We start from the raw sequence: 23,387 nt of genomic DNA, 5'->3' as shown, positions 1-23,387 counted from the left end.
TGAGAAGGTCATGGTAGATTCCCAGTCAGGCACATGCTTGGGTTTCAGGCTTGATCCCCAGTAGGAGACATGCAGGAGGCAGCCAATCAGTGATTCCCTCTCATCATTGATGTTTCTATCTCTCTCTTTCTCTCTGAAGTCAATAAAAATATATTAAAACAAAATAAAACAACCCCCCAAAAACTTTAGTTTGATGTAGTCCTATTTGTTTATTTTTCCTTTTGTTTTCATTGTTGGAGGAGATATAACAGAAACAATATTGCTATGAGAAATGTCTGATATTTTACTGCCTATGTTTTTAAGAAGTTGTGGTTTGACTATGAATAATCTCTCCCCTTGGTTTCATAGGCAATTGAAAAGCTACAGTCTGGTGCTCTTGCAACAGATGCAGTGACTGCAGCTCTGGTGGAACTTGAGGTATTTCTTTTCTTTACATTTTATTTAAAATATTTGTGAGTAAATTTATTATTCTTAAATGACATGAAACTGCTGAGTTAGTCAACCAGCAATTATACGACCAGTGTTTACCAAAAATATTAACTAAGTTGTGAAGAAGCCTGTGATATTGTTAGATTGTTTTTATTGGGGGCATCTCTGAGTAATATAAGAAAGGTGGTTAAGTTTCTTTTTTCTATTTTGTGAGATTCATGAATATAAAAGTTACTAGTTACTTAATGTTACTGGATACTTACATTTCCTCCATATTTTTAGTAGGAAAATTCCTGAACTTAACTCCCCCAAAATTAATAGGTTTAGAAAACAAAAATTTCCAACTATTTATAAGTGTCTTATGTGGAAGGGAAAGTTTCCTTACTAACCTAATGGTTCAGTATATATTCTGAAGCTATGCTCTGAAGCATGTCTTGTCCATCGTGGTTGTTAGGTTTGTTTCCAGTTAACTGCAGACATTGAGGAATTCAGTGGGGAGAAGCTAAAATTTGCTGTAATTCTTTGTATTCCAGATTGAGGGTCTCTGAGCTCTCTTAGTGTGGAACTGTGACTATGAGTTTGTCTAGGGGATGTTGAGGTCTTCAGAAGACCAACTTCTGCTGCTCACACTTAGAGAAGATAGATTTTTGTTAGTCAGTTTAGAGGATTAGAGTGAACAAATAGTTTCTTGGTTGAGAAGACTACTTGGGAAATCAAATAAGATAGGAAGATAAAATAATGGTAAGTTTGAGGGAGAAGTGGATGGTTAGAGTAGATCTTCTCAAGTCGACTAGTTTGTGGCCCTTGTGTGTAGGCTTTCATATCAGGGCACCTACTCTGTGATGCCAGGCCTTGCTTTTCCCTGGGGATATTGCTCAGGAGTTTTCCTAAAGTCATAGCCGTTTTCTGTATATTCCCTTGCCATAACCTGCATGGCTAGGGCTCAGATCTGAAGAAGGGGTCATGCTCAAATGAAAATACTCTACAAGAAATGTGAATTTAGAAGGCATTGGGGGCCAGGGGTGTCTCTTTCATGAAGAGTACACCGAAACTGGGTCCCGTCTTCTTTCATTCACTTCAATACACACTTGCCCTTTAGTAATACATACAGGCATATCAAAGGTAAAGTTTGGTAAACAGTAAAAGGATTATCAGGTTAGGGAATTGCCTTTAGCCATTGAGCCCACAGCTGGGCAATTTGCTGATTTTCAGCCCTGCTGAATATCAAAGTCCATTGGCTATTCAATGGGTCTTTTCACATTAATATGCTAACTACTGTTGATTTTAGCCTCTGCAATCTCTGATCTGCACTTTTGATCATGCTTTATACATTTTAATCTCTCCTGTTAACACTTTCAGCTTGGTTTTAGCCAAGGAAGGTAAACATGCATGGTGAGCACCAGTTCTATTATAATTTGGTCCCAGAGGCATCTGACTTGGGGATATGTGGTCTTTTCCTATTGTGACTGATACCAGTTCTACCATACATTAGCCATATGTCTGTGGGAACCTCACCCATCTCCTTGATCCAGTTTTTTCATTATAATATGGGGATAATAATGCCTGCTTTACAGAGCTATGAAGATGAGCTGAATTAATATGACAGTCACTTAGAACAATGTGTAGTACATAGTAAGTAGTTCATAACTGTTAGCAATTATTACTATTATGAAGTGTTTTAGAAGTGATACATATGAGGTGAATATAGTAACTATTAATAGCAAGTTTTATAATGTCAAAGAAAACTAATTATATATAGTGGATAAGAGGAGGAAAGAAGCTGAAACCAGTTTGACTCATTGGATAGAGCATCGGCCTGTGGACTGAAAGGTCCCAGGTTAGATTCCGGTCAAGGGCATGTACATTGGTTGCAGGCACATCCCCGGTAGGGGGTGTGCAGGAGGCAGCTGGTCGATGTTTCTCTCTCATCAATGTTTCTAGCTCTCTATCCCTCTCCCTTCTTCTCTGTAAAAAATCAATAAAATATATTAAAAAAAAAAAGAGAAAAGAAATCCAAAATAGATTGGTGTATACTTATCACCAAATCTTACCTTTACTCAGCACATACATACAAGGAGAGCTTCATCTTATTTAATTCAGTTGTTAATTGCAAATTATGTGCAGAAGGTGATGTTCTGAAATTATCTGAGATTACTGGTGTATGGAGTCATGGTGGGTCTGGGGAATGAAGGTTAATGAATAGCTAAGGGATATACTATAATGGCAACTAGAATACAAAATTGAGTAAAATTAAATTTCCCTTTTTCTTTTCATTTTAGAATAACTTTAATTTCCCCAAGTCATACTTATGTCATATTGACTAATTACATTCCTCTCCACTGAAGTATCAATTATATTTAAAATTTTTTCTTATTTATACTTTAAATGATTTAAATTACATTTCGAATAATGTATTACACATAAGTAAATGAACTTTATAATTTTGAATGATGACCTGTGTTTTTTAAGAGTATGGGCATGTGAAGTTTTTTTTAAAACATGTTCGATTATTTTTGATTGTTATAGAATACTGTTCTAAGTGAGATTAGTGTACTTTCCCCCATTAATTTATTAAATTTGGCCAGAACCGGTTTGGCTCAGTGGTAGAGCATCGGTCTGCGGACTGAAAGGTCCTGGGTTCGATTCCGGTCAGGGGCATGTACGTTCGTTGTAGGCACATCCCCGGTAGGGGGTGTGCAAGAGGCAGCTGGTCGATGTTTCTCTATCCCTCTCCCTTCCTCTCTGTAAAAAAATCAATAAAATATATTTAAAAATAAATAAAATCATCTTTCTGAAAAAAAAATATTAAATTTGGGGAAGAATTTCATTGAATTACCTTAAAAAATTTATCCTTAATGTGGAATCTTTGATTAAAACATATGTTAGTAGCTTAAAGACTAAGGCTAACCTGGAAGAATCATTCTAAATCTTAAAAATATGTTGGACCTGGCTGGCATGGCTCAGTGGTTGATTGTTGACCTATGAACCAGGAGGTCATGGTTTGGGGTGCATGCCTGGGTTGTGGCTAGATCCCCGGGGCCGGAGGGAGAAGGGGGGAGATAGGAGGGGAAAGAGGAGAAGGAGCATGCAGGAGGCAGTTGATCAATGATTCTCTCTCATCATTGATGTTTCTATCTCTCCCTCTCCCATTTTCTCTGAAATCAATAATAAAAAAAAATTATGATGTTATATTAGTAGTGTCTCCTACAGTTTCAGTCACCTTGCACAATTGTGATTGTAACCTTTAAACAGGGTGAAGTTTTCTATCTTTTAAAAAAATGTTTCTTATTGATTTGAGAGAGAGAGAGAGAAAGAAAGATTGATTTGTTCTTCTACTTTTGTATACAGTCATTGATTGATTCTTATATATGCCCCCACTGGGATGGAATTTGCAACATGGATGTATTGGGACAACACTCTTAACAAACTGAGCTACTTGGCCATGGCTAAGTAGACTGAGGTTTTCTTTTTTTTCTTTTTAAAAAAAAATATTTTATTGAATTTTTACAGAGAGGAAGGGGGAGGGAGAGAAAGTCAAAAACAGTGATGAGAGGGAAACATCCATTAGCTGCCTCCTGCACAACCCCCACTGGGGATGTACCCACAACCAAGGTACATGACCTTGACTGGAATTGAACCTAGGACCTTTGAGTCCTCAGGCCGACACCATCCACTGAGCCAAACTGGTCAGGGAGACTGAAGTTTTCAAATAAAGAGTTGAAGTATTATAATAGTTTGGATCAATGGGGAGACATATGAAAATCAGATTCTAATATTTTCAGTACTTCAAGAAATATAAGCAATAATATTGAGTTCTTTCACTCTACTGAAAGGTCCCAGAGGGTCTGATTTATACTGTTATGTTTATTGAACATAGTTACTTACCTTTAGTTTTGATCAATCTATTCAGTAAAGTTTTAATTCAATCTTTTCAGTCTTGTCCTACTTACAACTAGATATGGACAGTCATACCTTTTCTTTTGGACTTTGGGATATACTTTTTGACTAAAAAAAACTGTACTTTTAAAACTTGCCTGTTACATTATTACTTAGGCAGATAATGAAAATCAATTTGAATTTCTTGAACACTTTACCAATTATAAATTGATATGACTGAAATGCTTTATTGTTCCATATTGGCTAGACGGGGTTTCTGGCTTTGTATTTTGAAAAATATGAAAAACATGAAAATTTGCACTTAACTCAAGTTCTCTGATCTCAATTCAGTGTCATATGAGAAGAAGAGACAAGAGAAAGGAAGTTTATATAATATGTGTACGTATGATATACAACCAAAAAATGATGTGTCTAAGTGACCTACATTTAATATACAGTAGGTCTTTGGGTTACATCATAGATCCGTTCTGACAGCGCTATGTAGGAACGAGATTTCGCTGTAAGTCAGAACCTACCTACATAAGCACCTACATCACTCACATGGAGCACATACATATCAGTAATAAAGTGAAACATTAAAAAAAATGTAAAAGAAAGATAACAATTCCTGACATTTACTTGTGGTAAATAAATAATAAAAAACATAAAGCACATATGTCGAAATGATGGAACTTTTTATTTTTTAATAAATAAACTAGTGGCCTGGTGCATGAAATTCATGCATGGGTGTGTGTGTGTGGGGGGGGGGGGGTGGCCGAGGGGGCTTCAGCCCAGCCTGCACCCTCTCTAATCTGGGACCCTTCAGGGGACGTCTGACTGCTATTGTAGTTTAGGCCTGATCCCTGGGCCTAAACTGGCAGTTGGACATCCCTCTCACAATCTGGGACCACTGACTACTAACTGCTCGCATGCCTGTCTGATCGCCTGTAACTGCCCTCCTCACCAGCCTAGTCGCTCCCAATTGTCCCCCTCCCTGTCAGCCTGGTCACCCCTAATTCCCCCCTGCCACTGGCCTGGTCGCCCCTTATTGCCCCCCCTTACCAGCCTGGTCACCCCCAACTGCCCCCGCCTCCCACTGGCTAGATCACCCCTAACTGTCCCCTCACTGGCCTGGTCATCCCTTATTTCCCTGCCAGCCTGGTCATCACTAACTGCCCCCCCACTGGCCTGGTCACCACATGCAGCCTGCTGTTCAGTTGATTAGTTGCTCCTCACTAACCCCCCTGCTGGCCTGGTCACCCCACGTAGCCTTCTGCTCATTCATTTTGTTGTCCCTCACTGATCCCCCTGCTGGCCTAGTTGCCCCACACAGCCTGTTTGGTTGTCTGTTCGGTTGTGATGGTTGCTTAGGCTTTTATATATATATAGGTGGGAGATGGCAACGTAACCACAAAATGATGTATGTGGAGTCCGACATAACCCGAGGATTGTCTGTGGTCCATCTAGACTCATCATTGTTCAGCTTTTCTTAAAACCTCATCTACCCATGCAGACAAGTGGTGTTTTCCTAAGATTACCACTTCTGGGCACTAGATTGGGTATTTCTTACATTTAAATAAGGGGGCTGAGCTCATAAGTTCCTATTACTGTAAACTGATTAGCTTCTCTCTTCAGAGTTTTGGGAGGGAAGTGGCCACTCTGTAGGAGAGGTGTTATGTAGTGTGGAAGTGAAAATGATATGCCAACTACAATTTGTTTATCTTAAAAATATGGGGAAGGAAATAGATCAGTTTATAGATCATATTTTAATAATTAATTATAAATTTATTTGGTCCCTCTGTTTCATTTAGTGATATATAGCTTTTTTGAGATTATCTTTATAACAAATAGTGACTTATATCCATTGGATAGTACAACTCTGATTTCACTCACAGTAGAGAAGATAAATATTGTGAAACAATTTGATCTTTATAGCTAGGGCTATGCATTTGGAAGACAGTTGCTTTCATGGCTGCTTTTACAATAGTTTTGGTTCAGGTAGTGACAGTGAATTTTAAATTCCAAAGATAATTTTGTACATTTTACATGGTACAGCTTCTTATATGAATCTTTTCTTTGAGAAAATTGGATATAGATCTGGGTGAGTCATGATGCCACTGCTAAAGTAGAAAGTGTTTTATAGCTTTGAATAAAAATGAGCTAGAACTCATAAAATAATTACAGAATCTCCCTTTGCACATAGATTTTTAAAATAATATACTTTTATTGATTTCAGAGGGGGAGATTGAGAAACATCCTATATAATAAGTATAGTATGCAAATTGTCCCCTCAACCAGGAGTTCATCTGGGAGTTCGACCAGGATGTAGGGTTGGCTGGGGGAAGGGAGGGAGGTCCCAGTCTGTGGCAGTGGCAGGTGGCCAGGGGAGGGGAGGAAATACGCAGCCGGCGGCCAGCAGCTGCTAGGGACCCTACCAGTGCATGAATTTTGCGCACTGGGCCTCTACTCAATGATGAGAGAGAATCATTCATCAGCTGCCTCCTGCATGTTTCCTCCTGGGGTTTGATCCCACAATCCATGTATGTGCCTTTGACTGTAATCGAACCCAGGACCCTTCAGTCCACAGGCTGATGCTCTAATGCACTGAGCCAAACCAGCCAGGGCTTGATTTTTTTTTTTTTTTTTAAAGTACTAAGGCCTGGTTATAAAATTCTAATAAGAAATAATAGATGAAATTTGAGTGACAAACTTTAGAGAAATTATTTGTAATTATATGTGTGAAAACTGATGAAACTGAGATTTTTGAAGCTGTTGATGTAGCTAGCCTTTGGGAGATTTTGGTTAATTCACTTAAAAATCTGGTTATCTTGGTAGGTAGACTACTCTGCATTAAAAGTGGTATATAGCTTTTGATGTGGATAGCTTTTACATTTCATATAGTGAAAGGCAAATTGCATAGGCTCCTTTATTAAAAATATTTTGTTAAGTTTATGTTATTCTAGTGGACCCTGCAGTTATTTCACTCATCCTTATAGGCTCCCTATGGTCAGGGGAGATGGTAATTAATAGTTGAAACTAGTTTATTGTCCAAATGCTTCAGCATTTAAAGAGCAGATTCTATTAGGTACAAATTTTTATATCTGTCTGCTAAAAATAGTCCATTATCTTTGGATCTCTATATAATCTAATATAATGCTTACTTATAAACTCTAGGAAAATACTTTAAGAAGTAGCTTTTTATCCAGATGGCTAGTAATTTGGGATAGGAGAGAAAAATAAACCTATTGCATTGTTATATATTTATATTATTATATATAATACTAGATGCCTGGTGCATGACATTCATGTATTGGGGCGGGTGGGGGGAAGGATTGGTTCCTCAGTCTGGCCTGTGCCCTTTCTCAACCTGGGAGCCCCTGGGGAGCAGGCCTAAGCTGCAGTCAGACATCCTTAGTGCTGCCCTGGAGGTGGGCTATTGCACTCGCCAGCTGTCAGCCCCGCTGTGGCTGAGCAGAGCTCCCCCTGTGGGAGCGCACCTACCACCAGGGGGCAGCTCCTGTTTTGAGAGTCTGCTCCCTGGTGGTCAGTGTGCATCATAGTGACCAGTCATTCTGCCTTTCAGTTGATTTGCATGTTACACTTTTATTATATAGGATTGTTATACATTTATCTCTGCATCCTCTTATATGCACAGCATGCATTTCTCTAAAACAGGAATCTTCAGAATGTCATCACTGCTGAATCGTCAGTTGTTGGTGGACCATTGCCAGGCATCTCTGCAGCTGCAGGATTAGGGCACACCCTCATCCTTTGGCTGAATTATTTGTGTGCCCCAGAGGGAGAGGGAGAACCTAAGGACTGCTAGTGGTTTTGGAGATGATGTGACTTGCTGCTGGCATATCTAGTTTGGAAGGGAATATTGGGAAGGAATGATCTGACCCCTTTTCTCTCACCAAACCTGTAGCAGGTTTACTTGTGGGATTTCTTAACCACACGCTGCTCCCTATCCCATTTAATGTTTGCATTTTATTGCAAAAAAGTGAGAGTATCTGCTTTGCAGTCATTTCTGTTTATTTGGTAGGTTAAAAATTACTTAAATTAATGAGCATCTTCACTTGGCTGCATATTTTCTTTTCTTTTGTAGAAATCATCTTTTCATAAGCAGAGGGTAGCTGAGTATTTCCGTGGTTCCTTGTTTCCTTCTTCCCTCCCCTTCCCCATAGGACTGACTACATTGGAAAGACAGCTTGATGCATTTAGCTCACAAGTGCCCATTAATTGTAATGTGACCGATGAGTCTAATTTTAGACCTACTACCTTTGAAAGTTCCATTTTTCTCTTCTATTGATAATATCCTTTATTCTTTGTAATGGGAAGAGGTCCTGTTTTTATATATGTGAAGTAAGTAGTTTTACCCTTTTTCTTTTTTAGTACTTAAAATGTTTTTATTTTATGAAATTTGAGTTTTGACTTTAGATGCTCTTTTTCCTCTTCTTCAACTTAGTGTCATTGATTATTTTAGTCAAAACTCTATTTTGCCTGTCTGTTTAGCAGTATTTCCAGTGGTGCTTCAGTATTTCTGTGTATTCTTAACTTTTTATAGAGTCTTTATGTTTCTCTGCATTTTTTTTTGTTTTATTTTTTGAGGTGTACACACACAGTTACACTTCATGGAGTTGCATCCAGCCAAGTATCCATGTTCTTCTTGTGAAGAGGCAGAGAAAATCACCTCTCCCAAGAATTTCCACCTTCTGACCAAGGGAAATGTGTCTGAAGAGCTATACGCAGATGGAGGCAACTTGTTTGCTTGTTCTGATGCTAGAGCATTGATTTAATTAGAAGACAGGCTGTGGGTGGCCATGTGCAGACAAAGAAGCACCAGACAAGAGCCCAGTTAGCCTGGGACAGTAAAAGTAAGTTACGCTCTTTTAAGAACACTTCTGAGTACTGATGCTAATTCTTGCCTTTCATACTAAGGGGCAACTGGTAACTTACTGTTTGTGCTTACACATTAGGTACATCTGTTCTTTTTCTGGTCCCTAGAAATGAAACTGCTCTTTAGCACAAAGTACCTGCTTACTGGAAAAGCAGTGCTCTTTTTCCTTTCACTTTTCTTTGGACAGAAAAGAACCCTGAATGAATGACTACCTTCTATATTAATTTTACACGGCATCAACACCATGTGTCAGTTTTTAACTAGGTCAAACCCTTAAGTACAGAACTTGTTATGTTTTATTTTGTACTGATGGTCCTCCTTTCTAGCCATTTCTTAATGAGCTGTATTCATCTTGGCTGAGTCTGTTAGAAGATGTGGTCTAAGACCTGTTCCTGAGGAACGTGTAGCTTTGTTTGAGAACCCTTATTTTGCTTTGGGAATTGATACTCTTTGAGAATATATTACATTTTGGAATTCAGTTTTGAGCTACTTTAAGCTACATTTGGTAGTGTCTTGGAGTTGGTGGTAATCCTATGTTTTAGCTGTGGGGAAGCAATTTAGACTTTTGGATTAAGTGAAATATGTCTTCTTGTCCTGTGTTAATAGAGATATTAGATTCATTGACCTTTGGATTTATAGTGTGCATGTTGAATCATTTGTGTGTGTGTGTGTGTGTGTGTGTGTGTGTGTGTGTGTGTGTTTGGATCTATATAATTTAGGCATCAATTTTATTTTGTGCTTTTGGTAATGAAGCAACTAGACTAAGAAGGGTTTTCTATGTTCAGCAAATCACAGGACTGATGTCATGATGTCAAGGTGAAAGACTGCCTTTAGATTTTACATTTTTGTTCATAAAACAAAATTCAGACCCTTATTCAGAATCTGGAAAGGAATGAGAAAGTGATATAATTTTTAGGAATCCCATCAAGATAACCTAATCCAAAGCAGAATAAACTATTTTTTAATTTATTTTCTCTATCATCTAATTTTTATATGGGTAGTAGGCTTTATCTAAGTGTTAAAATAATGAAGGCTGCATCTCACTATACGAAAACAAGGAGCTTAAGGTTGAATTCTAGGCATTTTTGTGCTTTGGCCATTCCAGCTGCCAGGGAGTTTGTGCTGGCAGCCATTCTCACTCAGGGTCAGCCTCCTGCATGGTAGACATGCTTACTGACAGTTCGTGACATGTATATACTGTAACAACGGCGTCAACACTACAACACTTATTAGACTTCTCAGAAAATTCAGAGTGAAGAGCTTATGTTTTCCTCTCTTGGAATATGTGCAGATGTTAACATTTTCTAGTGGGTTGGAAGTCTTTTTAATAAAAAGCACAGTTATAAGTTTCTACTCATAAGTTAGCAACCCCCTCCCCATTCTTACCATGTCCTCACCTCATGATAGAAGGATGGTTTAAGTTATTATAATTCCATGGTCTGTTGGGATTTTTTTGAGTGATATTTTCATATTATTGTCAGCATGGTTAAAAGGTGTAATTATTTAGGTTACGGGGAAGTGAAAGTGGATGCCAAATTTAGCTTTACTAGAGCAGCAGCTACATTTGTCTTTTCCATTGTAGCTCATGTGGAAAAGACAATTCCAGGTACCACGTGTGCTAAACTCTTCCTGGACATCATAACGAATCCAACTAAAATAAAATTTAAAACTATTTCAGATGTGCAAGTCTGCTGAAGCCAATACTTCATTTTAGAGATTTGTGTTATATTTGACAAGAAACTCTTTGTACTGTGATCTTGTAACTTTCAATTAAAAAAATAAAAATAAGCTGCTGTGATATAATTTTTCTGCATAATTATATATGTTTTTGTGAACATTAGGCAGATTACTAATAGAAATGAGGAAAGGGCAGATGTGCAGTGCTTTTTTGTTAAAATATTTTAAATAATAAATTAGAAAAAAATATGTTGCCATTTTTGACAGACTATTGTATGCTAGATTAACATGTGCTCTAGTGAGCAAATATCAACATTTGTGGCATTTATTCTGACTTTTCCTGAAGAGCTTGATGCTTCAAGAAGATCATAAAATGTCCTAGTTTCTAATACATATGCTTTTGCATGTGAGGTTTTTTTTTTTTTTTAAACAAACTATGTTTTCTTTTGTATAATTGAATAGTTAAAAAAATTAACTGTCACAAATACTAAAATTGCATATTCAACATACTGTATTTGACTCAAGTATTCACTGTGTGATGTAAAGAAACATTCTCCCAACTTTCTTCCAGGATAGCTAAAATATTACTTTAACACACATTTAAAGCAGAGCACTATAACGATTTGGCTAGATGTAATGCTGGGCTGTCTAAGTTGAGTAATTTCCTCAGGCATTCCAACTTTGATCAACCACAGCAAGAACTTTCAGCTTGTCTGTAAAGCAGCCAGTGGATCTGTAAATATGTCCTGAGGTAGAGAGAAAAGAGAGAATGCCAGAAACGAAAGAACACTTTCTATCCTAAGAAGCAACTACAGAATGAGAATGGAAAGTTTTTTTGTTTTCCTAGGAACTCTTTTTAGGTAATTGAGCCTCTGATGCCTAACTGTGCCCTGTGGTTCTGTACTAATGAATAAAAGATACTTCATTTGGGTCTAATAAACATGTTTTCTGGCTAGCTTTGCTGAAATTTATTGGTTAAAGCCCATTAATTGTTAAAATTTTCATTTTTTATTAATATAATATTAATTGATTAAAAACCTAAATATAAACAATAGTATGCATCTCAGTAAAGCATGTCTTAATTGTTTTTAATTGGCTAATAATTAGGTGAAAATATTCTTACATGACCCTGTTTTGGATAATAACTCTTTTTTTTTTTTTTAATATACTTTATTGATTTTTCACAGAGAGGAAGGGAGAGGGATAGCTAGAAACATCGATGAGAAAGAATCATCGACCAGCTGTCTTCTGCACACCTCCTACCGGAGATGTGCCCACAACCAATGTACATGCCCTTGACCGGAATCGAACCTGGGACCTTTCAGTCCACAGACATATGCTCTATCCACTGAGCAAAACTGGTTTTGGCGGATAATAACTCTTAAAAACAGGCAGTACCACTAAATAAATAATCTCATATACCTTTTTGTTTTTAATACATGGATGAAAATAGATTTTCTGGTTTTTATTTTCAGTCACTTGAAAATGAATTTGCAAATGTCTACAGGTTTCTGTATGAACATTAACTAAGAATATTTATAGTCTCTGCTCTATGGGAACTGCAAGTTTCCTGTATTTTTAGACACAACATGTTCATATCACATGAAGATAACTTCCCTTGGAAATCATTTAAGGTGCAATTAACAAATGCTTGCAAACTGGATTTAAATTGGATAATCTGTCTAGTTTCTTTCTGATCTTGTTTTTGTAGTTCTATGATATAAGATACCATGACCTCCATTAGCTTCCATTGTGAAAATTCTGCTTTTTTTAGGTCAATGTTTACCAAACATTAGGAGGAATCCATAATCTTGTGATTTTCATGTTGCAGATATTTATCTTCCAATTAGTTAGTTATGGAGAACAAGGTTAACTTAGTTAAAGAAAATTTACCACTAATGAAAAGAAGACTTTATCATGTTTCTCTTTCATTTCACTGAGCATTTTTTTCAGCACTGGACAAAGGGCAGTATAATTGGTAAATTTATACCCTTTAAGCCTTTACCCTGTATCCTAAGAGAGGTGCAGAGGAATGAAGAATGGGCAAATTGAGGGGAAGATGGAAGGGCAAGGCCTGGATAAGCCAATTGTGATGTTCATAGGCAGGATACTTAAGTAGATTTCTGAATTGGTTACCGTGTTACTGTTTATTTACCCCCCACTTTTTCTTCCTCTAAATATTGTCCATCTGAGTGGCATAATTTCTTAATTTATTTAAAAAATTTTAAAAACATATTTTATTGATTTTTTTACAGAGAGGAAGGGAGAGAGATACAGAGTAGACTCACGTAGGGGTGTCGAACTCAATCAGAGAAGGGGCCAAAATCTAAAATCCAGCCTAAATTGCAGGCTGAATGGTTTACTGAACAGTCATAAACTGTCATTGTGATGGAAACGCAGCGGAGTGCAGTGATGACAGCGCGGTGCGGGCCACATTGCAAGGCCTGGAGGGTCAGATTTGGCCCGTGGGCCTTGTGTTTGACACATATGGCAGAGAGTTAGAAACATCTATGAGAGTCATAGATCAGCTGCCTCTTGCACGCCCCCTACAGGGGATGTGCCTGCAATCAAGGTACATGCCCTTGACCGGAATTGAACCCGGGACCTTTCAGTCCGCAGGCTAATGCTCTATCCACTGAGCCAAACCGGTTTCGGCAATTTCTTTAAAATTTCATACTTGTTTAATTTCATGTGGTTATTGTCTTGATCTCAAAATCATTAAAATTTGCACTAAGAATGTAAGAGATAACTTTTATAAAAATTACCTAGGATCTGGTATCTAATTTATAGATTGATTCTCATTATTCTTTAACTATTTTAACTGATTATCTCTTTGTCATATTTTGCATGTTTTTTGAATGTTTATTTTCTCCCTCCCATGTAACTATGTAAGTTTTGCATGTTACTACTAGCTCCAAAGAGAATACTACCTGTTAACATCTTGATAATTGCAGTTTACCATTGCATAAAGTTGTAGGCGAAGTTGTGTATACTAATGGTGATCAAGGTATTGAACCTGGGGCCCTTAGGTGCACAGGTACTGACACTCTGACCACTTGGCAACACTATCCAGGGCTGAATCCACTACTTCTTAATGAAAAACATAACACCCCCCCCTAAAAAAAAAATCATTGATTTGCACATAATGTTTGTGGTTGCCTCTATCATGGTTATCGAGAAAGCTCTGTATATCCTTTTACTAGTGATTCTTTCACATTTTATTAATGTTTTTTCAATTCATCTAATTTTTCTCCAGTAAAAGTTGAATTCTGGCTTTCAGAGTGATTAATTTTTGTAGCTCTCATGACTTATTTTGTGCTGTCTTATTGTCCACCTCCTCTGTGCTGTTGCTGATAGATGCCTTTTAAGCCTCTTTATGAATGGGGTTTGCAGAGAAAGGGAAGGTAAACAGCTTATGAAGTTCATTTACTAGTAGGCTGGAGTTTCTCAAGATGAGGGCCATGGTCCCGCTGGATCAGGATCACTTGAGGTAGTTTGTTCAGAAAGATGAAGATTCCCTATCTCACTTCACATGGCCTAAATCACAGTCTTTGGGGATGTCAGTCTAGAAATTTTCATTGCTATTTTTTTTTTTTTAAACCTTTTAATTTTTAGATAACTGTAGATTCACATGCATTTGTAAGAAATAATACAGAGAGAACCCTTGGAACCTGACCCCACAATGGTAACAGTTTTTTAAAAATTTGCAGTTAATCTTTTATTTTAAAAAAATTACACGATAATTTAAAAACTTTTGTCAAAGTGGAGTATACATATACAAAAATATACACATTTATTGCAAAGAGACAATTTCTTGAAATTTTCACAGTGAACATAGCTGTGTAATCAGCCCTCAGATTAGGAAAATAAATGGTAACTAATGCTGTGATCTTTTTCTCTCTCCCTTATAGTCCTTTGACCATGCCCAGTGCAAGAATGGTTTTTATTTCTTTAAATGGTAGAAAACCTGAAGTATTTACTTTGAAAAAATTAGAATGTTCAAAGTAGGTTCAGAAAAAAATGGTTGAAAATTTTCAAAAGAATAATATTTCATGACACTTAAAAGTTATATGAAATTCAAATTTCAGTGTTTATAAATTAAGTTTTGTTGGAACATAGCCATAATCATTCATTTATGTATTTTTTCTGGCTGCTTTTACACTAAAACAGCAGAATTGAGTAGTTGTAGAATTTTCTGTGTGGCCTGCAAAGCCTGAACTATATTATATATCTGGATCTTTATAGAAAAGACTTGCCTTGGCACATAGATGTCCAATAAATATTTTTTGAATGAATGAATCTTAACCTGTACCACCACAGTAGACTCTTAATTGGAAATCTTTCAACAATCCAGTTCTTGAAAATTTGAGCTAAACAAAAAATATCCCTCAATGAGTTTTTGGCAGTACATTTTTATTGGCCTCTGTTCATCCTGTAAATATTGAGAATTGATGATGAAATACCAGGGAATTTGTAATTCTTGGGATAGTATCAGGTAAGATTGCTATATTGTACAAGTTTTACTAGTGTTAGTTTGAGAAAAAGACTATAATAACAGTGGAGTATACATCCTGTTTTTATTCTCTGTTGTAAAAAAAATAAAAAAGATAGTTTGTTTCAAAGCTAATTGTTTTTTTCCCCTTTCCCATTAGCTTTATATCACTGAAGGTACCTGCTTATTAATAGAATAATTTCAATTACATTTTGATATGTTAGCCTACTTAATTTTGGATAAGAGGCTGTATTAACACAAATATTTTATTCTTCTACATTTCAATCACCTAATGATATTTTTGTTGAATTTGTACTTGAAAAACAGTGTGAATACTAATATATTAGTAATTTCCTATAAATTTCTAACTTAAAAAAAGTAAATTGGACAGCCATAAATCTTTTTATATAAAAATAACTTTATAGTCTAGTTTTTTTTACATTTGCAAACTAAATTGGTTGCATCTGTAAGAGTTGTTAATAGAGGTCTCATAATAGATCTGCATCCCAGAGGTGCAGTGTATCTCATACTCATAGCCTTGCAAATAGTTCTTTTATGTTAGGCTTTCAGCAATGGACATAAAATGGGTAATACAGACTGTGGTTTACAGTGAAAGAGAAATGCTTTGCAGATCTTTGCCTTGGCCTGGTGTTTCCATATTTCATTAATAGGCAAGGGTTTCCATGTTATGATGGGCATGTAGCTCCTGGCTTGTGTCTTCACCTTCCTGCCCTCTCTGTGCTGGGTTAAGCAGTCAAAGGGATCTTACTTTTTATAAGCGTTGTCTCTTCTGAAAGGCATGAATAAACTTAAATAAGATTTTGCTTTTAATAAAAACAAAAGATACTGCTCTTGCTGGTTTGGCTCAGTGCAGAGCATCGGCCTGCAAACTGAAGGGTCCCAAGTTTCATTCTGGCCAAGGGCACATGGCCAGGTTGTGAGCTTGCCCAGTTAGGGGCATGTAGGAGGTAGCCAATCAATGATTCTCTCTCATCATTGGTGTTTCTATCTCTCTCTCTCCGTCTTCCTTCCTCTCTGAAATCAATAAAGAAATGTATTACAAAACAAACAAACTAAAGATAGTATTGCCTGAATTTATTTTATTTCTCTTATTTTAATTGTGAAAAGATTGAATACTCAACACTCTATTACATTTTCTGGTATTTCTCTAGAGGAGTAACCTGTAAGAATCAGTAAGTATCTGTTTGATTAAAGGATTATTGTTCACAATGATTAATATTTTTATATCTAATTGCAATGAACTCCTATTCATTCATTCTGAAAATATTTATCGAGTACTTATTGTGTGCCAAGTATTACTTTAGACATGGGATGTAGCACTTACACTTATAGAATTTACAGTCTATGGAGAGAATCAGACAGACAAAATATATGTAATTTCAGGTAGTAAAAAGTGCTATGAAGAAGACTAATAAAAGAGTAATATGCAAATTGACCATACCCCCACTATACCCAAAGCCATGTTCACCAGCCAATCAGGAGCAAGTATGCAAATTAACCAAGATGGTTGCAGCCATGGAGAGAGCAGGATAATTGAGTTTTCCCGGCAATGGAGTTAGCCAAGCTTTCTGCTTGCCCTGGCCTGCCTTGGCCTCCACTTAAGGCTAAAAAATTTCAATTTTAGAAGATAAATAAATCCCAGATACCAGGGCCTCCATTTGGGTCACTGGGAGGGGCATGCGTAGCCTGCAAAGCACCACAGGCCCCCTCACCCACGCTGCCCCATGTCCCAGGGGAACCCCCACCTGAGCTGGGACACCCTCCAGGGCAAACCAGCTGGCTCCCACCTGTGCACCAGGCTTCTATTCTAATAAAAGAGTAATATGCAGATTGACCATCACTCCAACACACAAGATGGTTGTCCCCATGTCGTCAAAGATGACTGACCCCATGTGGACACAAGATGACCATCACAAAGATGGCCAGCAGGGAAGGGCAGTTGAGAGGGACCAGGCCTGCAAGGGAGGGCAGTTGGGGGTGATCAAGCCGGCAAGGGTGATCAGGCCAGCAAAGGAGGGAAGTTGTGTGCAACCAGGCCTGCAGGGAAGGGGGGACCCAGGCCTGCAGAGGAGAGCAGTTAGGGGTGACCAGGCCTGCAGGGAGGTTAGTTAGGGGCAAACAGGTTAACAGAAGAGCAGTTAGGCATCAATCAGGCTGTCAGGGGAATGGTTAGGGGATGATCAGGCTGGCAGGCAGGAGCAGTTAGGGGCAATCAGGCAGGCAGGCAGGCGAGCAGTTGGGAGCCAGCTGTCCTGGATTGTGAGAGGTAGGCTGAGGAACACATATCGTCATGCACGAAATTTGTGCACCGGGTCTTTAGTAATAAAATAGTAGAGAAAAGAAATTGGCTGGGGAAATGTTAAGTCACTAAGGGGAGGGCCCTCTGATAAGATGTCACTTGAGCAGAGACAGGAACAGCATAAAGAAAAAAGCCATGGTCAGATGTTGGGGAAAGGAGTTTTTGATTAGAGGGAAAAGTATCCCAATGTCCCTTCTTTTCACACTTCATTCTTCTTTATAATACTTATTTTCACTGGACAGCAGCTGTTTATGTATACATGTGTTTCTATACACATATACAATCTGTATTTATCAACTCTTTTCCCTACTAAAATCATGCACTAAACTTAACATTTTAAAGGAATGAATGAACAAATGTGAAGGCCCTGAATTGGTATGTTCTTGCTGTGCTCAGGAAATTGCAAGGAGTTCAGTTTTGCTGGTGCATAGTAAAGAAGAGGGAAAAGGGGAGGAAATAAGTTGGGAAAAGAATGGAGGGGCAGATCACATAGGGCCTTGTAAACTTTGGTAATTAGCACTTTGGAATTTATTCTAAGTATGATGGGAGACTGGTAGGTTTTTGAATGAGAGTAATAGTGTCCAACAGATTTGTAAAGTGTTCTTGGCTTCTGATTGGGCATAATGATTACTAGTTGTACAAAATGATTCGGGTCAGAAGATAAGTATAAATGAACATTTGAAAAGCTTATGCATATTATTTATAAGAGTAAAGTTGGTATATAGAGTGACCAGTTTATAGCAAGTGATAGATATACTTTTTGTCAACTTTATTGAAACATAATTATATACAACAAAACTCTCCAATTTTAAGTGAGAGTGTAATGAGTTTTGACAAATGTATATAATCATGTTACCACCAATACAGTCATGATGCATATAACATTTAATCACCCCCAAAATTTCCTCATATGCCTATCTGCCATTGATTCCCTTTTCTCACTGGCCCCTGGTAACCATTCTGTTTTTTATAATAATTTGGCCTTTTCTAGAATTTGGTATAAATGAAATTATACATATGTAGTCTTTTGTGACTGGTTTCTTTCACTTAGTGTAATGATTTTGAAATTCATCCACATTATTGGGTATTTAGTTAGGATTTTGTTCCCTTAATCCTGAGTAGATTTTCATTATATTGTTACATCACAATTTATTTATCTGTTTATCAGTTGATGGGCATTTGGATTGTTTCCAATGCTTAGCTGTTCTGATTAAAACTGATAGGAGCATTTGAATACAAGTCTTTATGCATAGAAATATACTTTAAGTTTTCTTAGATAAATATTTAGGAGTACAATTGGTGGGTCTATGGTATGCTTAACTTTAAAGAAAACTGTCAAACTCTGTTATTTTCATTCTCACCATCAATGTAGGCTGAAGTTCCTTTGCATTCTTGCCAATACTCAGTATTGTCAGTCTTTTTAATTTTAGCTGTTTTATTAGTATCTTGTGGTGATAATTTGCATATCACTAATGACTAATGGTATTATGCATCTTTTCATTTGTTATTTGCAATCTGTACATAAAATTGCCCATTAAAACTTTGGATTGTTTGCTTTAATGAATCGTATACAGGGATACAAATCCTTTATGTTTTGTAAAAATTTTCTTCTATGCTGTGGCTTGATAATAAACTTTTCATTTTAGAACAGTTTAAAACTTATAGGAAAATTGAGAAGATAGAGAAACCAAAATTGTTTTGAGTCTGAAAAAATCGAAGAATGAACTCGCAGACAAAAACGACTAACGAAATCGAAGTTTTTTGGGAGAAGCCAGTCCTGGAAAAGGTGTAACTGGGGTTCTAGGAACAGACTTGTGTCCAGAGCTTCTTTTCATGTTACAGTCAGGAGTAGTTTAGCAACCAGGCTAATTAAAATCTAATAGTCCCTGTGGGAAGGCCCACATGGCCATAAGCATCCATATTGGAATGTCAGGTATCCATTGTGTGCTTCCCTGGGAGAGAAAGGGATAGAGGGTGTGCTTTTTTTGGGTATATATTCTTGCCTCACTGCTTTGTGATTGGTTATCTGCACGATGTCTGTCTTAGTATTATCTATATGTTTTAAAGCTCATGATTACCACACATGCCTTTTCTTCCCAGTCCATTTGGGGTGTCTTAATAACTCCTCCTAGTTGGGTTTCGAATCTATTTCCTTGCCCCCATGGTCCTAATTCCTAACTATCTACCTTCCTTTTGTCTCAAAAATAGTACAGAGAATTCCCATGTACCTAACACCTAATTTCCTGTTATTAACATTTTACATTAGTATGTAAATTGTTCACAATTAATGAATCTATATTGACACATTAGTATTAAAGTCCATACTTCATTCAAATTTCCTTAGTTTTTACCTAATGTAAAAGTCTTTTTCTTTTTGTTCCTAAGTGTTTTTCATCTTAGATTATTTTATTTTTTATTTCTAGAAGTTCAGTTTATTTTTTAATACCTTTTCTTTCCTTCTTATCTTTATTTTTTCTCATACCTCCTTAAATATGTAAAGTATGGTCATATGAAAACTGTTTAACATTGTTAGCTAACATTATAATTGTTTGCTAATTCTAACTGTGTCATTTCTGGGTCTCTCTACATTGTTTGATTATTCTGGTTTTGGGCCATATGTTTCTGATTATTTGCATCTCTCATAATCTTTGGTTTTATACTAAAGTAGAGGCCCAGCACACGAAATTATGTGTGGGTCGCGTCCTGAGGACTAGCCTGCGATCAGGGCCATCTTCCACCTGCTTGCCAGTCCCCAGTCCCACCCCACCACTGCCCACCCTGGTTCCCCATGATTCCCCGTTTGCCATCTAGCAATAAGAGCCTGTGGACTGAGGGGTGTGGGAAACCAAGAGGTGGTCAATGTACCTCATAGCGACTGGTCAAGCGGTCATTCTGGTCGTTATGCCTTTATGGTCACTGGGCTTTTATTATATAGGATGTTGTGAATCTTATATTTTGGGGAGTTGGATATTATAGTATTTCTTCAAATATTGTTGGACTTTGATCTAGGACACTGTTGTTAATTTAAGTCACTTCAATCATTTTGAGGTCTTGCTTTAAATTCTTGTTAATGCAGGTTTAGAATAGTCTTCTTTCAGGCCCAACTCTTGAGGCATTACCTCCTACGACTTTTCTGATACCCTCATTCTGGCTGATGGGACCACGACCTATTCTCACCGCTGTGTGAACTCCAGAAATTATTCAGCTTATTAAAGTGCTGTAGATGTTCTTTTCTTGACCTTATTAGTTTTCTTACAAGTATAATACTTTATTTAAAGACTAAGGGTCTCTGGTGCTCTCACCGTGTAGCTTTCTTTTCTTTGTAGTTCAAGTGTTCCTGGCCTCCTTGAAATCATAATGGTCTCCTCAGCTCTAGAAGAATATTGGCTTATTTTTGGGTTCTTCCTTCCTGTGCCATGGTCTAGAAAGTATCTCTAGGAATTAAATTGAGGTGTTTGATTTGTGTCTTTTCTCACATGATCAGAGCCCTGTGCTAGCAATTGAATGAAGTCTGTTTGACTCATTTATTTTGTCTGATTTTCTAGTTAGGAGAACAAATATGTTCCTTATTATGCCTTTAGGGTCATAAGTAGGTTTAGTAGACATACCTTGAAGTTATAAATATATTTCGAAGTAGAAGAAATGTTTTTGAAAAAAATTGGTTCTAAGATATTCAATTTTCTTGCATACTTTTCCCTTATGTTTTATAAGAATGTCAAATTTACACCATCATGCAAGAGCCATATTCAGAATAACTTAGTTCAGCTTGTGATTTCTAATTGGATATTATGTTGAATTTAATTTTTAGAGTTAATTAGCTGATATATCCTATTTAAAAGATTGTTGAGATAGTGTATATAGTGTAATATTGTTTTTGTATTTTAGGAATTATTAAATATGGATGCATCACACTTTTCTCACATTGCAACACCTTTATTATATACTTTGAAGATATATATATGATTAAGCAAAAGAGGTTATATAGATAGAATCAAAAAGACCCTTAGTAATTTACTAGGTGTACCAGTTAATAATGGGGACTTTTTCAATATATGGAGTTACACATATGTAGATATATGTGCGATTTGTATGTATGCTATTTTGTTGTATTAACTGCAAGCTTCAAAACTTCATATGTCTAATTTTCTGAAGGTGTTGGCATCATAGATATTTTTATGATGTCAACATAAAATGTTGACTTAAAAATGTCTAGTAATTTCAGCCCTAACCAGTTTGGCTCAGTGGATAGAGTGTCGGCCTACAGACTGAAGGGTCCTAGGTTCGATTCTGTTCAAGGGCATATACCTTGGTTGCAGGCACATCCCCAGGAGGGGGTGTGCAGGAGGCAGCTGATCAGTGTTTCTCTCTCATTGATGTTTCTAACTCTCTATCCCTCTCCCTTCCTCTTTGTAAAAAAGCAATAAAATATATTTTTTAAAAATTGTCAAATTTCGTGCCAAAAATAGCATTTGTGGGAAGTTATAATTCATTACTTTATTCTGAAGGAAAAGTAATCATATACTTGGGAACTTATGGTGAACATGTTCCATCTCATTGATACTTGTGAACACTGGTTTTAAATGCTTTAAAAGTGATGATTTCGATGTAAAAGACAAAAAATGTCCAGGTCATCCAGAAAAGTTTGAAGACCAACAATGACAAGCATTATTAGATGAAGATGCACGTCAAACAAAAACAACTTGCAGAAAGATTAAACGTTTCTCAGCAAACAATTTTCGATCGTTTACAAGCAATGGGAAAGATTTTAAAGGAAGGAAAATGGGTGCCACATCAAATGAACAAAAGACAAATGGAAAACTGAAAAGACAGTAAAATGTTGCTTCAACGGCATGAAAGAAAGTCTTTTTTTGCATCAAATTGTTACTGGTGATGAAAAGTGGATTTATTTTGAGAATTCCCAAATGCACAAAGTCATGTGTTGATCCAGGTCAACCATCAACATTTACTTCAAGGCCAAATTGCTTTGGAAAGAGGACAATGCTCTGTTTATTGGGATCAGGAAGGTGTGGAATATTATGAGTTTCTAAAGGTGAAACCATTAATATTAATCACTATCAACAACAAATAATCAATTTGAACCACGCTTTGATTGTGAAACAACCAGAATGTGCCAGAAGACACGGCAAAGTGATTTTGCTTCATGATAACACACCATCACACACTTCAAAACAAGTTAAAGACATGTTAAAAGATCTTGCCTGGGAAGTATTAACCCACCCACCATATTCACCAGACCTTGTTCCTTCAGATTACCACTTGTTCCAGTTGATGGCACACACACTTTCTGAGCAGTACTTCAAAACGTAAGAAAAAGTGGAAAATTGGGTCTCTGAATGGAATGGTTTGCCTCAATACAAGGAAACTCCTATTGGGATGGTATTCACAAATTACCTGAAAGATGGGGGAAACGTGTAGCTAGCAATGGACATTACTTTGAATAAAGCACTTTTGATGTTCTCTTGAACTTATCATGTTTTCTTTGATTACAAAATTTGCATTAGTAACCGTTACACCTAGTACTTTGCTTACAATCTTTGTTATATGCCTATAGAGGCTTCTGATTTTTATACTTTTCAAAATATGAAATAATCCAGTCAAGAATTTGTCTTTATCTGTTTTAAACTATAATTTTTACTTAGTTGTGATCTCTTTCCCAAGATTTATAACTGATTTAG

The 23,387-nt window shown here is 36.9% G+C and overlaps 1 protein-coding gene across 16 annotated transcripts in view; it reads left to right on the top strand.

Annotated features, from left to right (window-relative positions):
• Positions 1-23,387, top strand: part of TASP1 (taspase 1) — a 233,348-nt gene that overhangs the window by 23,152 nt on the left and 186,809 nt on the right. For 15 of the 16 annotated variants that reach the window (XR_004984368.2, XR_004984367.2, XR_004984369.2 and 12 more), the window contains exon 4: positions 349-417. Coding sequence is in view for 12 of the 16 variants with exons in the window: in XM_036418444.2 (XP_036274337.1) it covers positions 349-417 (69 nt within the window). In the remaining 4 variants the exon portion in view is untranslated. Of the gene's footprint in view, positions 1-348; positions 418-9,029; positions 9,180-23,387 lie in introns of those variants that run through there. The other variant, XM_036418441.2, reaches the window with a different exon arrangement.

This window comes from Pipistrellus kuhlii, unplaced genomic scaffold, assembly GCF_014108245.1.
Source record: "Pipistrellus kuhlii isolate mPipKuh1 unplaced genomic scaffold, mPipKuh1.p scaffold_m20_p_6, whole genome shotgun sequence".
NCBI lineage: Eukaryota > Metazoa > Chordata > Mammalia > Chiroptera > Vespertilionidae > Pipistrellus > Pipistrellus kuhlii.
Note: the sequence above shows the minus strand (reverse complement) of the source record. Positions and strands in the feature narration are given on the sequence as shown.